At 33.3% G+C, this 24,957-nt stretch overlaps 1 protein-coding gene across 11 annotated transcripts in view; it reads left to right on the plus strand.

The window, feature by feature from the left end:
- The window catches only part of LOC118451580 (EGFR adapter protein), a 197,976-nt gene that overhangs the window by 124,036 nt on the left and 48,983 nt on the right, over positions 1–24,957 (plus strand). For 8 of the 11 annotated variants that reach the window (XM_085664632.1, XM_085664634.1, XM_035888288.2 and 5 more), the window contains one exon: positions 22,935–23,081. The exons of the other annotated variants lie outside the window; for them this stretch is intronic. In XM_085664632.1, the coding sequence (XP_085520758.1) occupies positions 22,935–23,081 (147 nt within the window). The remainder of the gene's footprint in view (positions 1–22,934; positions 23,082–24,957) is intronic. 11 annotated transcript variants of the gene reach the window in all.

A 24,957-nucleotide genomic window follows, 5' to 3' on the forward strand; every position in this document is an offset into this window, starting at 1 on the left:
GATCAAAGGATTAGTACCTACGCGATGTAAGTTTCGATTTCAGTTGGAATACTTCCAGGAAAGTACGCGACAAAATGAAGTACGAGCTCGATAATCGATAACATTCTCACAGTGGCCGACTATAAATTGGAAGATATCGTAATAGGTACAATGCGTATATGTGTATGTATGTACATGAGAGATGAAGAGAGAGAGAGAGAGAGAGAGAGAAAGAGAGAGTGAGAGAAAAATACTTGAATTCTGAAGTATCCATAGTCTCTAGGATCTTGCTCTATGTCACGAAGGATTTTCTAGGTGTTATTCGCAAGGGATAACGAGGGAAGCAAACGGGTTGTGTTCCAAAGATCTCTATCGTTCGACGACTCTTTCAGGCGTGAGGTTAAGAATCGAAGTACCCCAGAGAAGGCTTGTTCCTTCCGAACACTCACTAGAAATTGCGACGAAAGGGTGGAAGAGAGAGAGAGAGAGAGAGAGAAGAAATCAAGGAGAGCCTGCGGCTGAGCACTCGCTTATAGCTTTTCCAGCCCCATGGGCGTCGTATCTTTGTCAATGGTGTCTACGACACTACATCACCTTGGTTTATGGTGCTTAAAGTCCCAAAAAAGGACATCGTCGACCACCCTCTTCTTCTCTCTTTCTTTCTTCCTCTCTCTCTCTCTCTCTCTCTCTTTCTCTTTCTATCTCTCTTTCTCTCTTTACTCAAAGCTTTCCTCTTTACGACTAAGGTAATACGGGCCATCGTCCCGACGCCACGTAACGCTTCATTGCTAATCCGTTTCGTCGAGTTTTACCGACGAGACGAATCGGATTTTAACTTTGTTCACTGGCATCGAATTCGCCTCGACTTAACCAGTCTAACGACGATTAATTTAACGCGTTTGTGATTCTTCAGTTGTACGCGAATTGGATCGAACGTTCCGTCATTTTTTGATCGTGATCATTCTCGATATAAATGTAGCGTTGTCACGACGGAATTGTTTCTAATTAAATATTAGAAATTTTGAAATGGTGAAATTTTGAAAATCTTTTAATTTTTATGATCAATTTCTATGATCGATTTTATTTCATCGATCCTATGATCTTAATAAAACTCGCGAACGAGTAGTAGGATGGATCGATAAAACGTTCATCCTTTAAATTTTAGACGATGCAAAATATGTTTCCTATTTTTATTTTTCCTTTTTCCTCACCAACAGATCCGATATCTATCACTTCGACTTTTTAGCGAAGCTCATCGGCAAGTAATTTCAGTTAGACCACGGTGGAAACGAAACGTGAATAATTTAGGCTCCGTTCTCCTTTTTATTATTTCCGGGACTTTAATTGGGAGGGCACATAATCCTTAGCGCATCCAAACCCGGTAATATTTCCAAGTTGGTTCGACGCACGTACCTTTCCATCCCTTCCTCCTACTTCCAGTTTCACAGTCTACTCCAAAATCCACCCTCAACCCTCTTTCTCTCTCTCTCTCTCTCTCTCTCTGTCTCTCTTTTTCTCTCTCTCTCTCTCTCTTTCTCTCTCTCTCTCTCTCTCTCTCTCTTTCGACGGTTTACGGACCGTAGAGAACGCATCGATCCGCCGAATTAATGTTTTATTTCGAGAGCTTCTCTTAAGCTCTCGCTGTAATTTTCTACCTGAAAAAATCCTTACGTACCCAAACCCTCGATCTTCCCACCGACCAACAAAATACCTTGGACGAGCTTTTTTATGATCATAAAAGGTAAGAACACTCGACATACTCTAAACGAATTTCTTCTCTTTTTCTCTCGCTTCGGTTTCAATTATGTTAAAAAAAAAAAAAAAAAAAAAAAATGTAATAAAAAAATAAACACCTTACTCCGTCATAAAACAAAAAACAAAATATAAATCGCACTCTCCAGCGCTATACGGAATTATATATCATATTGCCGCATACGCGAATTATATATCCTATCGGGTTCGAAATTAAATTATAATAAATATTAAATTCTTATATATTCCCTTGTCAAGCACATGACGGACAAGTTAAAATTTAAAAATAAACTTTTGTATTTTCTCTTGGTCGAAGCAATATTTCATATCAAGCATTTTCATTACTTTGGATCATATATGACGCTTTGTGATTCGAAATGGAAAATAAATATTTTTTTGTTGGCTATCGATTGTTTGGTCGTCGATTGTTTGGAAAAATGTAAAAATGTATTTAAGTTATCATCGGACGATAGAGAATCGCTAGAATTTATGAAATGAAATTTTTTTACGCGGACTGATTTCAAACCCTGGACGTTGGATTTCTAGGAAGTTATCATCGATGTACACAGAACACAGACCACGAAACCTAACACAAATTACAGATCACAAATCACAGATCACAAATCACAGATCACAAATCACTCAATCAATGTGTTTCTTATGTAACCAATTTTACGATTCCACATCGGTCGTACATTGACTTTCTCTCTCTCTCTCTCTCTCTCTCTCTCTCTTTTTCATACGTTTAAAGTCTTACAGCCTTATGGCTTATAGCTAATATTCCCATATATTAAATAACCTCAACTTTTTATCCAATTATAATGAGCAATTATACAAAATTCCATCTGAATTAGACAAATTTCGATAAATTGCAAACACATAGATTAAAACTTTTATATTAATAATAATAAAACGGATATATAAATTCAATTATCGTCTTTCCTTTAACTAATAGTTTAAAGTCTCATATATATAATAAGTCGTATAAATAAAATGTATATTATATTATAATTAATGTGAAATCGATTAATTGGGGTAAATATATCGGATTTATTTTCGTATCCGGTCCATTAATTTTCGCACTACGGGATGAATATAACAAAACGTATTTGCGTTTCGAGTAGCACATACGCGCCTCGGGGGATTATCATAGCTCTCAATAACGACAGTAACCGATAGGAGATATATAACGTCCTGCGTTGTAACTGTAACGCATTGAACACATCGGGACCAACACACGTGATTCTCGCTCCCCCGCCCTCTAATATCGATATCGCCTTGTATAGATGTATTTTGCGAGACACTCGTACGCCGTTGTTATTACAAGCAGCCTATAAATCTTCATTTTCAGAAATACGTATCCTGTACAAACATTCGTACTAGGGGATAATGAAAGTATCCTTGATACAAACGAAAATCTTTCATTTTTACTTTAATTATCTTACTTTCTTAAATCTTCTAATAATTCAATATACATGTCATATATATGTAAATGTATATATACATATATATATATATATATATATATATATATATATATATATATATACCGGGTATTTCATTTTAAAATATATGACCAAATATCTCCGATCTTATTGGTTTTATAAGCAACAAATATTTCAAATAAAACTAGCTAGGTATTTAAAGGAAAATATATTATAAAATTTATTGCAGTTATTTCATAAAAGAAATTGTTGTTAAAATACCAATCCAAACGAGGCCATAACAATCTTTATTTTAACGGAAATCGATATTTTATGCTTGACAAAATTTGTAGCGAATATCAATATGAATCGAATGAACATCTATAATTTACATGTACTATTTCACATGCACATATATATATATATATATATATGTATATATAAATGGGTCGGTTCAATCACACATATTCTATATAAATACTATCAATAAAATAGACAAATGTATAAGTAAAAAAATTAAACTACTAATTGTGTGCTAGGTTGACCGTATAAAATCTAGCGAACGAAATGCAAAATCGAATCGAACGAAGGTTGAAGGTGAAGGACACAAAAAAATGTTAGAATAAGTGTGGATACGTCGGGTACAATGTCGAAACAACCAACGATTGATAGTAATTACGGTAAATTATTGTGACTGTGATTTATACAGATAGCTGAAATTACGTTTCAACCGCGATTTGCCGCGCTCGCAATTTCCAGCATCTCTGATTAACGATGACGATGCGATCGCATCGTTGCTACCGTCCTTCGCATCCGTGTCTTTCGTCGTCTTCATCGTCGATTCTGAAGACGATGATAATGATAACGATAATAATAATAATAATAATAATAATAATAATAATAATAATAATAATAATAATAATAATAATAACAATAATAATAATAATGATAATGATAATGATAATGATGATGATGATTATGATGATTATGATTATGACGACGTCGATGATGATGATGATGATGATGTTGTTCGATGTCGACGCAAACTACACATAGCGATTCGCCGTCACGCAAAAACCATAAATTGCACCTATTATTTGTTACTCGCATCTTTGGGAACGAGTCGATCGTTGATCGCGATCCTCTTTGATTCCACTTGTGAATTTTTACATCGGATAGATATATTTCGTACCATCGCAGAGAATCTTTTCTTCGTGCAAATTATTTCACAATTCGAACGATCGAAGGAAACTTAATTTCAGACTCGTTTAATTCCTCAACTCGTTGAATCATACATGCTTTAAAATTTTTTATTTTCTTTCCTTGAATCAACGTATTTGTTATTTTCTTTTTCTTTTTTTTTTTTTTTTTTTTTTATCGAATACTGAAACATTCACGATTCAGATTATTTTCATTATCTCGCTTAAAGCAATAAGCATTGATCGTTTATTAGTTTCTTATTTTATATATTTTATTTATTTATTTTAAATGAAATATTGAGTATAAAATGATTGATGTAATTTACATGATTTATTTATAATACGATAAGCACGAAAGTTAATAGAATTATTAAGCCATTCAATATTTTTGAAAATTAAAATTTGAATATAAAAAATAATCATAAATAACATTTAAATAAACAAAGGATAGAGTTAATAATAAGAGACTAATAGTGTCAGACAGAAAGTTTTCGATTATATTATGAAACGTTAGATGCCCACATAAGATGATTAAAGCAAATGGAAACTTGTTGCAGTGGGACTTGGAGAAGATAGAAAGCACAGCTAAACTTCGGATCGCCTAGTACTTTAGGTTAAGTTTTGCAACACTGACCTGCTTCGATGAACGAAAGTTACTTACGTGCCTTCAAGAGCGAGCATCGTAAATCAAATAAAGCATCTAGTAAGTCGAATGTGTTATATTCGCGACCGAAAGCTGTGAAAGATTACATGCTTCGCTTAATCCCACGAATATCTAACATACTCCTGACCAACCAAATATGACTAACATTTGTCTTCAAAACACATAGAAATTATTCCTTCGTTAGTTTATTACAAAATTGTTTGTCAAACTCTAACACGATCGAAAGAAAAAAAAAAAAAAAAAAAAAAAAAAAAAGAAAAAAGGAACGATAATACATAAATGTTTAAATTTATATAAATAATAAATTATATAACTACATTACACAATGGAAATACATATATGTAATAGTTGTAAATGAAGTCATAAAAATATTCGTAAAAATCAGCATAGAATGGATACATAGAAATATTTGTTACAACTTTTCCCTTTTATTCGTTTAGTGATCTTGAGTGTAATTTTATTAAATGAAATGACCCCCGTTGTTAATGTTTTAAATTCACTTACATGCATTTTATGATGATCAAAAAAAGAGAAGGAGAAAAAAAAAAAAGAAAGAAAAATAAAAAATAAAAGGACGGATCAAATTGAGAGACTGGTTATATGACGTACGTTATATTAGACGATCTTGTTATTACGATTCATCGAGTATATATTTATATATACAACCGGTTAACAAGAAAGCATAGAAAGAAAAAGAAAAGAACGGACACAAACGTGACACAAAGACGAGCAAGTATAAGGCAATGACAATCGTCATAACGATCAACCGGATCTATATATACGATTCGACCGATGAGAACGTCTCTCGTTATCCCTTCGAATGTTCAACGTTTAAAGGGAAAGAAACAAAAACGAATAAAAGGGATAAAGAAAAATATATACATGCTCGACAATTCCAACGAGAAGTTCTTCGGTAATAAAGATCCCCTTATACTCGTGTCGAGAAATCGTTTCTCTCTTCCCTCTCAATGTCAATATGTCTCATCTGATGATAACACATTATAGAAAGAAAAAATATTCTTTTAATAAACTGATAAATAATAGAATGAAATGAGATCAAATATATCATAGTTCTTAATTCTCAATGAATTTATGTAAAATAATTTTTATAAAAATTACACACTATATATACATATATATTTGTTAGAACCATTAAAAAAAAAGTGACGAAATATAAGGATTTTATTTTTCTTTTGAACTCAATCACTCTTAGTAATAATAATAATAATAATAATAATAATAATAATAATAATAATAATAATAATAATAATAATAATAAAATAATGTAAAGCTTATTTAAAGAATTTTAAATTAATTCTATACGCATCGTCTTTAATTGACGATAATTAACTAAACGATAATGTTACGAAGAAAAATATTCGAAAATTTTTCTTTTGTGGAAAAATGCAGTTTCAAGCGAAATTTATTTTATACACGAGGCACGCGAATGCGTTCTCTCATCTCCGGATCGAATCCAACTTTACATCTGCTTTTTCGATATTCCTCGCTTGTGAAATTCTCTGGAAGCATCGGAAAGATTCCCTCGAGGCAGAAAACGAGTGCACGAAAACTAATCTCCCGTTCAATGGAGAGCTAAGCTACGCACCGTTGTCATGGATCCTCCAAAGCCATCTATCTCTTCTGGCAATCTGAAAATTCGATTTCGCGAATGAATCTACCCAAAAATAATCTCAATCTCTTTTCTAAACTGATTACGCACGCGAATCTTATTATAAAATATTTTTACGATATCAATTTGATCGACGACAATTTTATGATCATTATTATCATTATCGTGAAACCTAATATTTAATCTTAAATTTAATTGTATTTATTATAAAAGGAAAAAAGTAAAGAAGAAAAACAAAAAAAAAAAAAAAAGAAAGAAAACACTTAGAATTAAATCACAAATTATATTTACGTTTTTAAAGAAAATTTCTCTGACTCGTCGAAGAATTGAAGTTTCGAGTAACATCGTGGTCGCGTCTGTCGCTGAAACTTGACAGCAGTTCCGATACTCTGCATATCGGGTTCAACGTTATATCAAAGTGTATACATATATATATATATATATATATATATATATATATATATATATATATAAATGTATATACACATCGCGAGACAACCGTCGTTTGAAATTCGATCTTTCACATCGAACGAGTTTGCAAGCGCATCGTGAATTGTTATTTCCAATTGTTAAAACGAGATGCATTGCGATTCTACATTTTCTAATTGGCTACTATCAAATTCGACAAACACATCGATCAGCGAAATTAAAATTTCTACGATTTTATTACATATTAATTAATCGTACCATTTCAGCCGATTGTTTCGTAACGTTTTAACGTTATTAAAAAAAAACACAAAAAAAAACAAAAAAAACAAAAAAGAAACAAAAAAACAGAAATAAATAAATAAATAAAAGTAAAATAATCCAAATTAAATTCGTAAAATGAGCTTCTATGCGCGTGATCGATTCAATTCAAATCGTCTATTATAACAAATTTATAGAATAAAAGAAAAATGAATAAATAAATAAATAAATAAAAAAAGAAATAAAAAAAAAAAAAAAAAAAAAAAAAGAAAAAAGGAACTCCGTTTCCATTACGATACGGCAATAATTAAAATAAAACATTATATTGAACTGTGGTTTGGTTTTATGGTCGATTGTTTCGCGTTTGCAAGAGAACTCTGTTATAGCTTTTCATAAAGTAAAATGCGATCCATTTTACTTTATCTTGTTTGCCATTTATATATATATATATATATATATATATATATATATATATATATACACACATACATATATAAATGTATTAACTATAGAATTACCTTTGCTTCTGAACGTAGATTGTTAAACTTGTATCCGGTGTTCCGTTTCCGATTTTACAAAGTTTCCTCGAAATTTCACTACCCTTTCACGCCTAACCACTCTTCAATTACGCTTTCGCTTACTCATAGAATTCATTTCGACTAGCTCACCACATTATATCAACCTTCCTTCACCGAGCTTAAATCTACAATTATATAGACACGACCTGTCTATTATTATTAATTTAATAAGAGAACCAACTAGGAATTGTGGTAACGAGACGAGCTAACATTCGATGTCCACGATAAAGGAGAACTACTTATGTTTACAAATTGAATATAATATAAATTGAACAAATAAATGTTATTCATCGATGACAGCATAATAGTTATTGATCGATATATTAATTATCGTAATAAAAATAATTTTTTTTTTCTTTTTCTATATGAACATACCTATGCTAGATTTATCGAGCATTTAGGAATTTTCCTTCGTAATTATAATAATAAACGGTTTAATAGTTTTAGCGGATAGTAAAAAAATTCAAAATTGGCAGACAAAAATGATGAATTAAATTACAAAAATCTAGGGAGAAGAAGAAGGATGGTAATCGATCGCATCGTTTCCAAGGTAAACCTTAGTGGCTACGAAGCTTTCAGGATGGCGGAAAAGCGGCCACTGATGGAAACGCGATCCTTCGTTGAGTTAGCCAAGCACGCACGTATTACATCAAAAGCCTATTCTTCGATGTTGCCAACGATAGGAACCGTGACCTTCTCGTTTCGAGCTCTCTTTGCTTTTCGTCGAGAGCCTTGAGAGAGCGAAAGGGAAAAAAGAGAGAGAGAGAGAGAGAGAGAGAGAGAGAGAGAGAGAGAAAGTCACATGACGAAGAAAGAAAGAAAGAAAGAAAGAAGAACGCGTATGCGAACGAGAACAGCTTTGGATGCTGACTGGCTGCTTCTGCCGAGTAAACACGCGCACGGGGAGAGTAAGAAAAGGAAAAAAAAAAAAAAAAAAAAAAAGAAGTGTGCGTAGATAACCTTTGAACCTCTTGCGGAAGAATCGACTCCCTTTTTTTCCCCCCTTTCTCCTTTCTGTTCCCTTTCGCAACGGCACGGAATTACTCGTGCGTTACACCAAACACCACTCACGTGAAAGCAGAAACGCATCACCCTTCTTTTTCTCCACCCTTTTTTTTCCTCTTTTCTTTCTTCTTTTTTTTTTCTTTTTCTTTATTTTTGTCCAACGATGTACTCCTTATTCCTTTTAATATTTCGTGGTACATTGCGAAAAGAAATGCCACCGTGGTGGTGGTAGTATTTTCTTCATTCAACCAAATTTTCTCTTATTATATGTTTTATTATTTGTCTCTAGGATACACACATTATCCACTGGATACACGTTGATATTTTCCTCTGTAATATTCAATCGAAAAAATGTACGCATAGAATTTTCACAATGAGCAAAAATTCTTTCAACAAATATACAAATGTTTCGTATATGTATATGCACATACATTTACATATCTCGTAATCTTTTACTTTACGCTATCAATAATATAAATTCTTTAAAATGATTTCAAACAATTATTAAAGTCGTATAGAATTATGATTATTTTATTTTCTAATTCTTAATGAGAAACAATTTAAGGATTAATCTTTAAATCGACAAATACAAAATGAAATGTATAATATATGTGGGTAAAAGAAAAAATTATTTTAAAAATAACGAACGATATACCATATTCGATGGCACGATAGTAAAGTTCAGTTTCAATGAATTCGATGATACTATCATAGTAGAAAGAACGAATGCGTCGGAGACCTGCGTTTCGCCGTAGAGTGCTGTTTCGTGTATGCACGAGAAAATCCGCAGGTGGAGAGTAAATATAGCCGTTTCCACCCCGTTCAAGTAGCGGAATTGGGTGGATGCAGCCAAAGGCCCCACGTGGCCCACAACTCGCACTACCCTGCACACCTATTCCCTACCTTTCTACTCTCTCCCCCAACCATCCCTCTCTCCCTCCTTCCTTCAATACAAGCACCGCCGATGGCGCCACTTTTCAAAGGTTACCGCCCTTTTTCATCGTTCTCTGTTTACCCTTGCGGCCTCTTTGCTTTATCCTATATATGTATTCACGTACCTTTCATTGATACATACTTTTTGCCTTAGACAGTATCAAAGGATTGATCCTTTCATCATTCGAATATCACGTTGTTGTTTCATTTTTATTGTTATGTTGATGTTTTTGTTGTTATAAACATCATTCCAGTATCTCTGTTCTTCGTATCCTTTATGAGAAAAGAATCAATGTTCATTTCAATTTCTCTTTCTCTCTCGTATAAACGTATAATAATTTTATATTTTATACTTCAGTAAATTTACTCTCCCCCTCTCTCTCTCTCTCTCTCTCTCTCTCTTTTTCAAAAGAAAAATCATTAAATTTTAAAATCCACTAATATTTAGAATACATCATTGATAAAAATAAATGTAAATTAATGAATACTTACTGATAAATAAAATTATTAATTTTTACTTTTTCGTATCGTAAAGATTTGTTATAATGATTTCAAGAAAAGACTCTTTAATTTAATTCTCAAAATATTAACTCAAAGAGAAAAATTGAAAGGAAAAAGAAAAAAGAGGAAGGAAAAAAATCGAAAGTCAATCTATACTACATACATATATCGAATCCAAATCCGTACGCGATCGCCGGATATGTTTTTCTCTCCATCTACGGATTTACTCGTGCATACACGGAACAGCACTCACGGTAGCAGCGCGTATCTCAACTATGAGTACTCCACCTGATGGCGGATGCCAGCAGCCATCGTCCTCGACGAATGTCCGAGCCTTCCCTGTCACTCCGATTCATCGACTTAACGCCCCAAGTTTTCAGTTTCACCGACAAATATCCACTCTCAAAGTCTCGTTTCATATGTATCAAATATTATCGAAATTTGTCATCGATGTAACTGCCAAAATCGAGAACAACGATCCTTTTATCAGAATACAAAATGATTGATAGATAATAACAATATAAAATTAATATTTATTTAATATCCCGTCTGATCTATTAACGAACATGCAAAATTTATTGATAAAGAGAAAATATGTATATCCATAGAAAATAATTAAAAATATCATCCCTTTAAAAATAAATGTCAAATGATAATTTTGCTTATCTAGATAGCATTTAACAATAAAATATTTTTATCCTTTAACTTTATACACGTAAACAGGAAAAAACCTCGACTTTTACAGTATTTACGGATAAAACGACGAATATTCTCTCGCAACGTTAATTTCCGACCATTCCCAAAGTCCCGTGGGGGAAGTTTCATAGAAAGCCGCAAAATATACATGATGTAAAGGAAAAAAAAAAAAAAGAAAATGGAAAACAAAAATAAAATAGAGAAAAAAAAACGGAACAAAAGAAAAAGTATTCACAGTCTATGGGGGTAGATTGGCAGCGCATCGACGGTTTACGAGGAAACCGCTGATAGCCTGGCATACAAGCAAACATCGCTGAAAAATACATTCGAGCTGGTCTATGTCGCGCATTGTTGCAGTTTATGGTCCTCGTAAATGCATCCTTGCGCGTCAACATTCGTCGTTTAACCGTGCATCCTTGCATAATACTTGCATCCTTGTCTTCTCGTTTCGTTCATGAAAACAGTCGACACGATCGACCTATACGAGAAAGAAAAGAACACGTCGACGTTTATACATACATGTACGTAATCTGAACCACATGCATATGCAAATATGGATAAAAATACTACTACACGAATGAAATTACTTACTACAAGTAAACACGATATTTATACTCATATGTAAACATCGATATAAACATACACATCTACCATATAGATATGCATACATATTGTAGTATCGAAATTCCACCATAACATAACTATTAGGTAATGAATTCATAAAAAAGATTGGTTTGAAAGATCCAATATACAAATCCCGATTCAATCACCCAAAGACTCCAATTTTTTCGAGGATCATATAGTACAAACATACGTGACTACTCATGTAATGCATACCGGGCAAAGTTTTAGTCATGGCAAAGTTTAGTAATAGAAAGTATGAATAAAACAATCCTTTTAGTTTTTGATTGAAGAATTTCAATCAATACACAGTTTCTTGTTCTCCTCTATTTTTCTTTTTGTCTCTGTTAAAAATACCATGGCATTTATTATTGTACGAGAGAGTTTGCTATTGTACGCGAGGTATCAAGAATTAATGCACGTATCGAATTCTTACTTCTTGGGTTTCTAACAACGAACGACCAGACATTTCTAACTGTATATAAAGTATACTTATGCCATTTTTTTTTTTCTAAATTTTCTATCAATAATTCATCGAAAAATACAGCGAATTTAACGAATCGTCGAGCGATTAAATTCGCAAAAAAAAAAAAAGAAAAAGTATTAACTTGTTAGGATAAAATTTGTTTAATAACATTTTTCGTGTCACACAAACATACGCATAATTTCGAGATACTACGAAATCAATCAATTGCCTATATATTAAAATCTAATATGAGAGTTATTCGTAAATTTACAAAAATAAATATAGACCAGGTGCTAAAAAGAGAAAGAAAATTCGTCCATTTTATAACGAAAAAGAGATGTAAAAATATTGAAATTGTAAACGATGGGTCAATCGAGTTCGTTGAATCGATGAATCATCCAATTACAAACATAGCGCACGTTTCTTCCGATATTCATCGACGTAAAGTGAAAATTGTAAAAAAAAAAAAAAAAAATAAAAAAAAAAAGAAAAAAAAGAAAAATGAGACGATCAGTGGATACGGTAAATATTCGTGTAAAAACTCCAATCTTTTTGAAGCAAACATATGTCGATCGTTCTCCGTCATCCTATTTTCATCCGTTCGAATATTTTCATTTCCGCTAGTCTATTTTATGAGCCATAGTATTTTCCACTTCCTACGATTTCTCTTTCACACATTTTGTTACGTGAAACGATCAACAATGGAAAGGTTCGACGAAAAAGAAAAAAAAAAACCTCCCCATCAAATGTTAAACCGATAGAACTTTACCACGTACAATCAATCCAATTCTGTTTCTTATTTTCACAATTAATTCCCAATATGAAAAAATTTTTCAATGATCGAAAGATCTTTCGAAACGAAAAAGTAAGATTTTTCCTGATCTTTAAATTAAAACGTAAAGCGTAAAGTATAAAGACTTCGTAATAATCTCTCATACTTTCTAATAATCCAACAATTTTTCATTTTGTCTTTGACGAAACGATATTACCGCTTGTCAATCGACGTAGACGCAATTACGCGCTCGTACGTAGAAAAGTCGTGAAGTTTTTCAAGAAGAGATAGAAAGAGATGCCTCTCGCTAGCATCCAATAAAATTCGCATAATCTCTAGAGTGATTCGAGAGCGTAGAGAAAGAAGGAATATAGAAAAGATAGAAAGAGACATGCAATAAGCTTGAAGAGAGTATTAGTTATAGAAGGAAAATGTAAAAGAAAAGAGAAGAAAAGAAAAGAAAAAAAAAGAAGAAGAAAAAAAAAGAAAATGAAAGGAAGATAAAAATAAGCCACGAGAAGAGGTTCAAAGAGAAAGAGACTCGGGAAGAGGATAAAAAGAAAAAGATAAAGAAAAAAAAATGAAGGAGAAGGAGTAGAAGGATGAGAAGGAGGAGAAGAAGGAGAAGGACGAGGAGAAGAAGGAGAAGGGAAAGGAGAAGAGACGAGTAACAGCCAATTGCGAGACAAGAATGGAAGAGGGTGAGTGGCGTGACAGAGCGACGAGGAAAATAACGATGCCGTTGGATACTCTGAGATAGACTGACGAACTTGGCGAAACGATCCTCTCGAGAGGGTCGTTTGTCGTGACCACCGGGACACGATTGATATCGTGCATAGTTCTACTCGTGAATAGTTGGGTCCGGTTCCACGCGCCAATGCAGAATAACCAAGTACAACATATGTATGTACGTGCTAAGCACACTTCTAAGTGCTCACCGTACGCTTAGTCTTTCCTTTCTAACGATTTATGATGTTCGGAGAGTACGCATGGCTTCGTACTTAGAAACAAGCTCAACTATTTGTGGCTCCCTTCTAACAATCGACCAAAATAATCTATTCCACTATGATGACTTTTCTCTAATCGCTCCTAAAATATTTCCTTTCCTTTGATCTTGTCGTTTTCCTTTTTCAATTCGAATAAATGCAAAATTAAGTCTTCGATAAAGTTAAAAAAAAAAAAAAAAAAAAAAAAAAAAAAAAATAGAAAAAAAACCGTAAAATATAAATTTCCTTTACTTTAATCGCAACGATCTATATAGACGTATTTAAACGCGCACGGTATGTACAATATATTTGATAACTTATATAATATGTAACTCGGAGGGAGGGAAAAAAATTAATCGAGAACTAAAAGTATCGAAAATCTATATTCCTCGTCGAGAAAGTTATGAAATCGGTTTGATATTTTGTGTACCTAAATATCTTCTTTTTTCTTTTTATAGACTCATCATGTTGAAACGAGCTAACATAAATTTTTCTGAAAAAGCAATGATCGCGAATGTTTGTCTAACAAAATTTATTAATGTTTGTACGAACGTTTCATTTCACTTATCGTAACTTTTAAAAATAATCCGATAAAAGAATACACGATCTTGAAATCGATGATACTTTACCATGAAGTCGTCGAGATCTCATGCCGAACGTTTTGGTTATCGATTTTCGAACAATATATCTATATAGATGCCATGACATTATGCAAACACGATCACGCGCAATAATTCACTGTTTATTGAACGGTGTCCTGGAGTGATGGTACGTCGATTATATCACAGCGATAGGTAATCCTTGTACAACGTAACAATGCTGATAATAATTTACATACGAGGATAGTAGAAATTTCAAACGGGACTGTATCTAACGAGTTAGGTATTAGATAGGTACATTATATAACATGAATAACATACTCGTACGATAAATCAAAACATATTGGACGATAAAATAAAATATAATAATTCTCAATTCTCTTATATTATATATTTCCATATTATTACGAATTGTAATGCCTAAATATTTAACAGAAAATATACAAATACGAGATGATATTGAATATGCAATATCCTCTTGAAAATTTATATCCTCTATTAATCGGGGAAATTCAGATTGGAAATTTTAATTTCGTAAAAGTTCCACATCGAGGAGTTTCTCGATGTTGGAAACGAAATTGCTATCGTACGTATCGAAATTGAAATCGGATTGTTATACGGATCATCGATATTTCGATCAACGATGAAGATTAACCGTACTTTTTTCCGTTCGTTCTGGTTTTGAACTTTCGATAAACTCGAAAGCGAGGCATTATAAATAATACGAATAAATCGTATGTCAAAATCGAGAGCGCTCGTTTTGCAACGAAACGATGGTGTACTACTAAAGGTGAAACTAAATTTGAAATTATTCACCAGAATGGATCCGGTTCTGGAAGGGGGAGGGGAGGGAAGAGGGCGCGACGATCAAAAAGCAGGAAGAACGAAGGAGCGTTTCTTAAAGCTCGTTAAAAAGTTCCCAGCCGGAAATGGACCAAGCTGAATTTCCACGTAATTCTAGAAAATCTCCAAGTCCCACGAGGACTAAGGTCTTGACTTTCTTAGCTTTACACAGGACTTTACTATATCGACATATCCTTTAAGCGGTGATAACGACCCTACCGACTTCCTTCTTACTTCGATACCGAAGAGATCCGATTTAACAGTTTTACTTCACCACAGAAATTCCTCCTTGTCGACGGATAATTAACTAAAAACTTGTGTTATTTATTAGTACGTCTGAACTACTTTTAAAAAGCGTAATATAAAAACATCCAATTATAAGTATTATTTCCTTATTTCTTTTCTTACTTCTTACGTTAAGTAAATATATCGATTTATTTATATATATATATATATATATATATATATATATATATATATAAAATAAATAAATTAAGTTTGAAGTTTTAACAAAAAGTCATTATCATTTGATTAATCTTATCTAACATTCCTATGTTTGTTTATTCTAATTCATGATTACCAAATGACATTTTCAATTTTTTTTTCTTTTTTTTCTTTTTTTTTTTTTCCCTAAAAAATCCAAGTAAATACGAGGCGTGAATAGTTCGATATTTATAATATAGCTGACGACAAGAGAGACGTAGGAATGATTCTTTCTCGTTAAAAAGCTCACGAAGTCGTTACAGAGTACAATATCGAGTGAGACATTTTTAAGAAAATTTTTCCCGTGTGTGCATCAAATCGATATGGTTAGGGAAGATAACCATGAGAGGTACTCATCGTTTTCGTGAAAGACGAGAAGTTTGCTTAACATACAGGATCACCGCGAATTTCTTCTTGAATAAGGGGAATTGTGAAAGGAAAGAAAATACAAAGAGATAGATAGATAGGGAGAGAGAGAGAGAGAGAGAGAGAGAGAGAGAGAGAAATAGAAACTTGAAAGAAAGAGGGGAAAAAAGGGAAGGTGCGGAAGAAAGAAGAGAAAAGTTATCGATGGTACCTTCACCTTCTGGCATCGTTTATATCTTCTGCACGTATACAGTTACCAATGGCACCTACTACAACGATCTGGTATCTACTACTACCGATAAGAGTTTGCACGATAGAATCTATGTTTTCAAATTATCCTATATATACTTTCCTTTCTCAGTTCCTCTTTAGAAATATCGATGAGAAATCGTATAGATTAAAATCGTAATATTTACGAGTAAGATTGTAAGAAGAAATAGAAAAAGAAGAAATAAAAATAAAAAGAACAAGTAAATGGGTACTCAAAGAATAATGACGAAATCGTCAACGTTTATTTTCTCTTTCGATCAGACATTTCGATCTTCTTCGATCGGTCGTTAAGAAGATCGTTTACGTACGTAATGCTGTATTCTGTCGTTTCTTTCTTTCTCTCTCTCTCTCTCTCTCTCTCTCTCTCTCTCTTTTTCTCTCTCTCGTTTAAAGTAAACGTGGGCAACCTTTTTTTTCTTCCTCTTCTTATAATCTTTCTCCTTTGTTTCATTCAAATTTTCTCCACCGATCTTCGCGGTAGGGTTGAAAAAAAGAAGAGACGAGAAGGACGACGGTGGAGGCGGCGGCGGTGGCGGCGGTGGCATTCGAAACACAATAGAAAATGATCCACGTCGTTACTCGCGATATTATAAAGATGAAACAACGAGCAAGCTTTTTCCAACCTTTTTCTTGGAAGATTCTCGTTTCATTCGTCGTCCATTACTCCTCTCTTTAAATTCTCACCTCTCGTGTTCTTCTTCCCCAGCCACTTCCTTCCTTGGCTTCGTTCCTGTCCGTTGAGAAAGAAAAATTATGAAGTTTCACGAATGCTTTTATCATCGGCCACGCGACGATTACGAGTCCCCGGAGGAAAATCGTCCATTCCTTTTCTTTTCTTTTCTTTACCCTTCCTTTCTTTCCTTTTCCTTCTCTCTCCTATTCCATCCTTTCCTTTCCTTTCCTATCCCTTTTTAACTTACTTCCACTCGAACGATCGTTCTACGATATTAACACGTTGCGAACCGAAGACGTGAATCGATGCCTTTTGTTTTTGAAGCGTTGAGAAGCGGAAACGTCTGATTTACGTCTTGATTTACGTCTTTCAAACGGTCCCGTGCATCATTGTTATCAGACTACTATATATAAAAGGGGATGAGTCGTTATAACGTTATCGATCGGAAATTGATTGCTTGACAATTTTCTTTTATGAGAAAACTTTGAAGTCTTTTGTCTTGTCGCGCATAATCTATCAGGCCATAAATTAATTGTAGTTATAGATTCTCTTCTAATTTCGATTTTATGAATTATTTTTACAACAGATCCTGATACATATTTACACGATACGAATTTATAAGTTCAACGGAATAATGATTTTTAAGATATGCTCTGGAAAAAAAAAAAGAAAAAAAAAAAAGAGAGAAAAATAAAAAAAGAAATGAAAAGAATATTACAATGAATAACGTCATACGCTTTATTATTTGTCCAAATTTTGATAAGGAGATTAATTTACAATCCGGAAAAATCAAAAATGTCGAGTTGACTTCTTTCTCGATATATCCTTCTCACGTAGATCTATCTACATTGCTCCAAGTGAATGCATGGATCATGAAAAATTCAACGTAAATTCTTGGGAAAGGCAACGAGTTTTACCTCAGCGAAATACGCTTTGCTATCGCGTTCCATTTTTTTCCCCTGTTTTTTTTTCTTTCTTTTCTTTTCTTTTTTTTGTTTTTTTTTTTTTTTTATATATGCCACGTCATCTTTCCAGAGAAAAACTTTGTATCTAGCCACCATAACTTTTACGGTTATCGTCATTGACTCTCGACAACGTACTTCTCTTATATGCACGAACAATAAATTTATAAATGTTTGTTCTTTCAAATTGCGAGGAAAAACAATAACTCGAATTCTAATTGTATATTTTACTCGTAATTAAAACAGTTATAATTTACTGATTTGTAAAAACGATCTTTACATATTTAATATATATATATATATATATATATATATATATATATATATATATATATATGAACATTTATAATGACGAGTTGAAATTATTTCTTTTGAATAAATAAGAGACTAGACAAAAAGATTGATTAAATATTACTATATTTTAACGTTTTAAGAAGTAAAATATTCGTTTTCAAAGAGATTAAAAATTGTGATTACGATTGGTCATAAAAAAAAAAAAACAAAATTCGAGTAATGCATTAACGTTTTATCATCGTTATGATTAAAAGTAGCAATTTTAAAATCGAAAGTAACGTAATCGTAAAGTGGCCACGAAAGAATGCAAATGTGTTGGTCTGTATCGAGTGTACATACCTACAACTCCCTGGTATTCACGGAATAAAAATATTTTACGCTTGGCGTCGCGAAATAAAAGTACGTTTATACCTTTACCGATATTACGGTAAGGTAACTGCGCCAGCTTATAAACGTGATGCATGTAAAAGTATATCTCTCGCATATGTGCGAGGGATGAAAACGTGACCTCGAGTTTTACGTGAGCTTCAAATCGAAATATGTTCTGATAAACGAGGGCGTATTCGACTTATTCTCGATTATTTTTTAAAGATCAAATTATCTATTAGATTAAATTAAAACAAAAGAAAAGCCATGTCATGTTCCATAGAAAGTAAATCTGTGTGGAACAATTAAAAAAAAAAAAAAAAAAAAAGAAAAATAAAAAAAGAAAAAAAGAGAAAGAAAAAAAATACCAGACTAGTCGCGATCAAAGAGGGAAAACTGTAAAGTATTAACGATATCTTTCGTTAAAGGATCGTATACCGAATACGAGAGCTATAACTCAAGGACAATGAGAACGCTTTTGTGGCTATAAAAAGATACTTGAAGAATATTAAAAGTCGTTCCGGGGAAGGCAAGAAGAATCCTGCCATGTAAGGAAAACCGATAAATTTTGATCGAACTCATCGACGAACGCGTTTATACGAATCGAAACGTTCCAATGTAAGTACGTATCTAGAATATACGTTTGATCTTCCCTTTTGATGTAATGAAGTAAAATATGAAAACTCAATACTCTCTCTTTTCTCTCTCTCTCTCTCTCTCTCTATATATATATATATATATATATATATATATATATATATATACATACATACATATAGGACATATCTTCGTGTGTAATATCTCTGATGTCTGTGACATTACTCTGGGAAAAACTGTTAATTATAAAAAATGTGTACAATGAAGTATTCCAAGCCATAACGAATTACATACGTTACATGATCTACCGGGTGTTGCTTATATAAGTAAAAAAAAAGAAAGAAGAAAAAAAAATCCATTGAACACGCACAGACGGTAGGAAGTAAAGTTTCCAAAGGTCATTACGTATGGTTATTCAGCGAAATCCTTACGAATCGCGCATCTGCGAACTAATGATTTGCGGATTGGTCGAACAATATTTCGAAACTACTCGAAGAGAGTTTGAAAACGTAACGCGAAACATGGAGAGACATTGAGTTTCGCGTAGAAATTCTTTTTTTTGCTTTGTTCTTCTTTTTTTTTTTTTACTCTTTTTCTTTTTTCTTTTTTTTTCTTTTTTTTTCCTTTTTTTTTCTTTTTTTTTTTTGAATATCACGAACGAGTACAACGGTGAACCATTAAAAGTTTCATGTTGAACGAATTCGATGAAGAAAACTTCGCCACGGGCGTTCGACCTCGCCCGTCTCCGAAGTGGCCAATAATCGCGATTTATTCCTTTTCTTTTTTTTTTTGTTTTTTTTTTTTAATTTTCTCTTTTTTCATCTCTTTTGTCGTCGCGGTTTAACTGGCGTTAATCAAAGCACCGAGACACGACAATGTCTCTATCTCTTTCTCTTTCTTTCTTTCTTTCTCTCTCCTTCCTCTTATATTATCATACTCTTCAATTAATTGCCTAATTATTTATCGGTCTTCAATAAAATTTAAATACGATCATTCGAGGAGTGTTTCACGAGGACATTTTGTAATAATAAATTGTTTCCTCTCTCTTTCTCTTTCTGTCTGTCTGTTTTACTCTCTCTCTCTCTCTCTCCTTCTTTTTTTCTGTCTGTCTCTTTCTCCCTCTTTTTCAGTTTAATATGCAAAGTAACGAAAGCGCGACGCAAAGTAATAACAAATTTTATATCTTGACGATTCCACTGTTTCGCGCCTCCAAACTCTTTGACGTTCGAAACGATGAAAATTCATGTTCTCGTACATCGACAGGTCGTTTAAAGTGAAACTTTTTACGACCATTATACGATGTATTAAACTATCTAAAGGTTCTATAAAAACCTATTAAAATCGTCGCATTGTGATAATAAAAACGTGGACATTAAAGCCGAGCGAGCGAAAATTTGGAAAAAAAAAAAAAAAAAATGTAGAAAGAAAAAACACTTTCATGCGAATAAAAAGTAACAGCGCAACAGCGATCTCTATCGGCGATCGTTCAAAGTAGAAAGCCCGAACGAATATATGCTCATACTTAAATGCGTATACGTCGGTAGAACAGATAATTTTATATTCATCATATAATTTACAATAAAATATACATCATTACTATGTGTTATAAAATTTTTGTGTGTTTTTTTTTTTTTTTTTTTTTTTTTATATAACGATCACAAAGAATATATTATATTTTATAAGATATTATTGATCTATCGATCAATCGTATGATCTATTATTAATATCGTTTAAGTATTCGATCGCGAGTACTTAAAATTCACATCCTACGTTCGTCGCATCGGATGTAATACAAAAGATTTACTATGGTCGCTAACGAGTCACGTTATCCTCAACTACTCCTTCTAATACGTATAAGTGATATTTATGAGATATCTCCCTTAATGAGGATGCTACGTCTCCCAAGTTAACTTTTGGAACAGTTTGTAAGCAACGCCCGCAATGCTCCGAATAAATTCTATTCGGACTGATTGAATCGTATAAAAAGGAAAGACAATAACGTTATCATCGTAAATTGAATCAAATTTGTGTTGGGTAATGTAATAAACACCAATATCCTTTCTCAATTAGATATTTAATATCGAAGAAATTAAACGTTATAACGGTTCTTCAAAACGACAAATTGAAATGATAAATGAGTATGAACGTTTGATCATTGTCTACCAAATTTATCTTTAAATAAATCAAGAGTAATTTTTTCTCGGTAGACCGAGAAAGAGACGGTAAAAAAGCAGCTTCGAAATTCGAGTTCTCGGCAGACATTTCCTTGCTTGGGAGTCGAGTCGAAGTACGTAGGTAGGAAAGAGTGAGGTAGATAAAAAGAGGGAGGGGGCGTACTAAACCTTTCTCCGACGTTATTTACCCCGACGAAGAAAACCCGTTATCCGTAATGATGCACTTTGGAAGGAGCAGCTATGGAAGAGAGTAAAAGAGAGAGATAGATAGATAGATAGATAGACATATATATCTATATAAAGAGAGAAAAAGAGAGAGAGAGAGAGACATGTCGTGCTTGCACTACTCTGGAAAAATAGAATGTATGTAGTCGTATATATGTGATTTCGAGAGTTTTGACGTACACGGCGAAGCTGAGAAAGAACGATCCGACGTGTGACGAGGCTTACGTCGAAATGATAAAAACGACGAAAATTCACGGAGAAAAAGAGAGAGAAAAAGAGAGAGAGAGAGAGAGAGAGATCAAAGCTATGAGGCCGAGTACTGTGCTTGTCGAGATAACAAATTCCTGCGGCATGAACTCCCATGTACCGTATTTGTAGAGTGAAAGGAGTCGTGCCATTTTACATTACGGACTACGAGCTAACCATTTCCGCTTCGATTCACGCGCAATGGCTTCTTCTTACGGGATAGAAGAGCTAAGGGTCGATCTTGATTTAAATAAAATGAATTATACTAGCACATACCAACTCGTTGCGTTGCGTTCTCTTACGAATATCTAATGTATCGTACTACATTCGACATTTTGTATCGTGTATCTTACTAATTTATTATCTCTCTTTCGATTCGTCTAAACATACAATAGAGAAATTTCCATAAAATTATTTATAGCCGAATAAAATTTCCTATTTACCAATTTTATTCATTGTTATTTTATTATCTGTTGCTTTAAAATTTTTGATTCATTATTTACTTTATTATCTTGTCGTACAAAGCAAACCTTCTCGTCTTTTTATTTTTGTATTCATCACGAACAGAAAATAATCAGTAGCCTCGATAAAACTAATAATTACACAATGACAAATGTTAAGAGAAATATGAGTCATTACGTATGAACCTTGAACAAAAAAAAAAAAAAAAGGAAAAAGAGGATGAAGAATTTGTGGAATGTAATGCAATTCAATGCAATCGTCGAAGGTCAAAGGGCACACGCGACAAGTAAGCGGCAAGAATCAAAGGAAACCAAAGATATTACGTATCGTTGTATACACGTAAACGTCAGTATAGCTGCGAAACAAGTAAAGCAGCACACTTTGCTTTAATGATAAATGTAAAATATATATTTAAATATGATAAATAATAATATCTCCTTAATAATCGTATATTCTTCATTTTCTTCTTTCACTTTTACAGTGCGTGCAAATGGCGCACGCGTTAAGGCGCATCTCCTACGCGACTTGTGAACCCCGACACGCTCAGTTCAGCTTTTTGGCTCGAGAGCCCAGGGCGCATTTTAGCATCCAATACTGTCACTCGTTCGTCACCGAATCTGCAGAACAGGTAAGTCCGTATTCTCATAATTTCTTTTTTAATACTCTTATAAAGAAAAGAAGAGAAGAAGAAAAAAAGACATTAAAAGTATCGAGATAATCTAAACAAAAATTTTATTTTAACAATTTTCTCCATATACAAAATCAATCATTCGAAGAAGTACTTATCTTTTCTATCTATAAAAACAACAATAACAACAGCGAAAAAAAAAACAAAGAACTTTCATACGATCACGAAAAAGATATTTCATTGGTATCCGTGAGACAGGAAAGAACACTATTTTATACGCTTGAAAAAGCGTACAAAACTTCAAATCGTTTCGTCTCACACGTATATTCTTTGGTAATTCCTTCAGTGAAGGAATCAGCGAACAGTAGCAAAAAGAAAAAAAAAAAGAAGAAGAGGAAATTTCTTCGCGTTGATGTTAGTTCTTAAAACGAAAGGAGTTGCGATTCTCGTCAGATTGGATGGACCGAGTAAGAAGAGAAAGGAAAGAAGAGAAGAGAGAGAGAGAGAGAGAGAGAGAGAGAGACTGAGAGAAAGAGAGAAAAAGAGAGAGAGAGACAGAAAGGGACAGAGATTGAGAGAGAGAGAGAGGGGAGGGGAGAGGTTGTCCTTGGCAAAATCGTAATAATGCATCGCCATCCTCTAGGACAAATTGCTCCGTCACACTGAAAAGACAGTCTCAGCGCGAAGGATATTACTCGACGATGAAATCCGTTACGCGAACGCGAATGTTAGGCGAATAACGTCCCAACCATAACTGCCACTCCACATCCGTAGAAACTCCTTTGGAATCTATTGCACGTGCGAAGTTATTACACCATAGTAAACCTTCTATCATTAAGAGAGTCTATGTTATGAAACTTATGCCACTTCATGTTAAAACGCAACTCTCAACCTTGTAATACGATTGCAAGGCACTTCATTATGATCACATCGCGAACTCGTAAAGGATAACTTACACATCGATATTACACGTTTCTTAAAGTCATTGTACATTAATTCGATAAACCTTTTGTATTGTTATTTAATGATTTCCATTCGAAATGTTCTTTGAGCGTTACGATCTATAAATTTAATTCCATGGAACTAATATTACATGAAACTCGCATTAATCTACTTTTCGCAAAATAAATTAATATCGATGTATCGTATAAATTATATCGTATTATTTATATTAATAATATTGACATGGAAATGATTATTTGATTTAAAGAAAATAATTTAAAGAAAATAATTGTCTTTCTATAATAAATTAAACAATTCTAATGTTCATAGAATATAAAGAAAGAAAGATAAGAGAAATAGATATAGAGAGAAGTATATGTGTCAGGGAGTGAGGGTTAAAAGTAGCGCGAATGGAGGGTGTACATCAGAGACCCATAAAGTCCGAGAGTTCTGTTTGTAGCTCGTTGCATCGTTGAACCGCCATTAGTCTTGGCATCGTGAATTCAGACACTCTCTCTCTCTCTCTCTCTCTCTCGCTCTTTCTCTCTCTTCCTCTCTCTCTTTCTCTCTCTCTCTCTCTCTTTCTCATTTTCTTGTGCGCAAGCACGCGAGTACTCAACGCATTTACAGAGACACCGCAAACACCGCCACCCTCGCTCTGTCCTTACCCGCAAATACCGACGCAACATCCCTAGCTCCTCCGAAGCTGTTCGTATAATCGACGATGATCACTACGAAGGTGTCCTGCCATACTCGATTAAGCCTACAAACATGCTACTAGACGATCTACTCTGCTCTTAGTTAATAACATCGATTAGATCTTCCGTTGATACAGAGAAAATGAATGATCATTTGCAATGTGACATTGTAAGATCTAACATTACAAGCTTTCGCAAGAATGAATGGTCTAATTAAAATAAATAGCCTAATAAAA

The sequence above is a fragment of the Vespa mandarinia genome, chromosome 2 (genome assembly GCF_050613455.1).
Source record: "Vespa mandarinia isolate Hongniang chromosome 2, ASM5061345v1, whole genome shotgun sequence".
Lineage (NCBI taxonomy): Eukaryota > Metazoa > Arthropoda > Insecta > Hymenoptera > Vespidae > Vespa > Vespa mandarinia.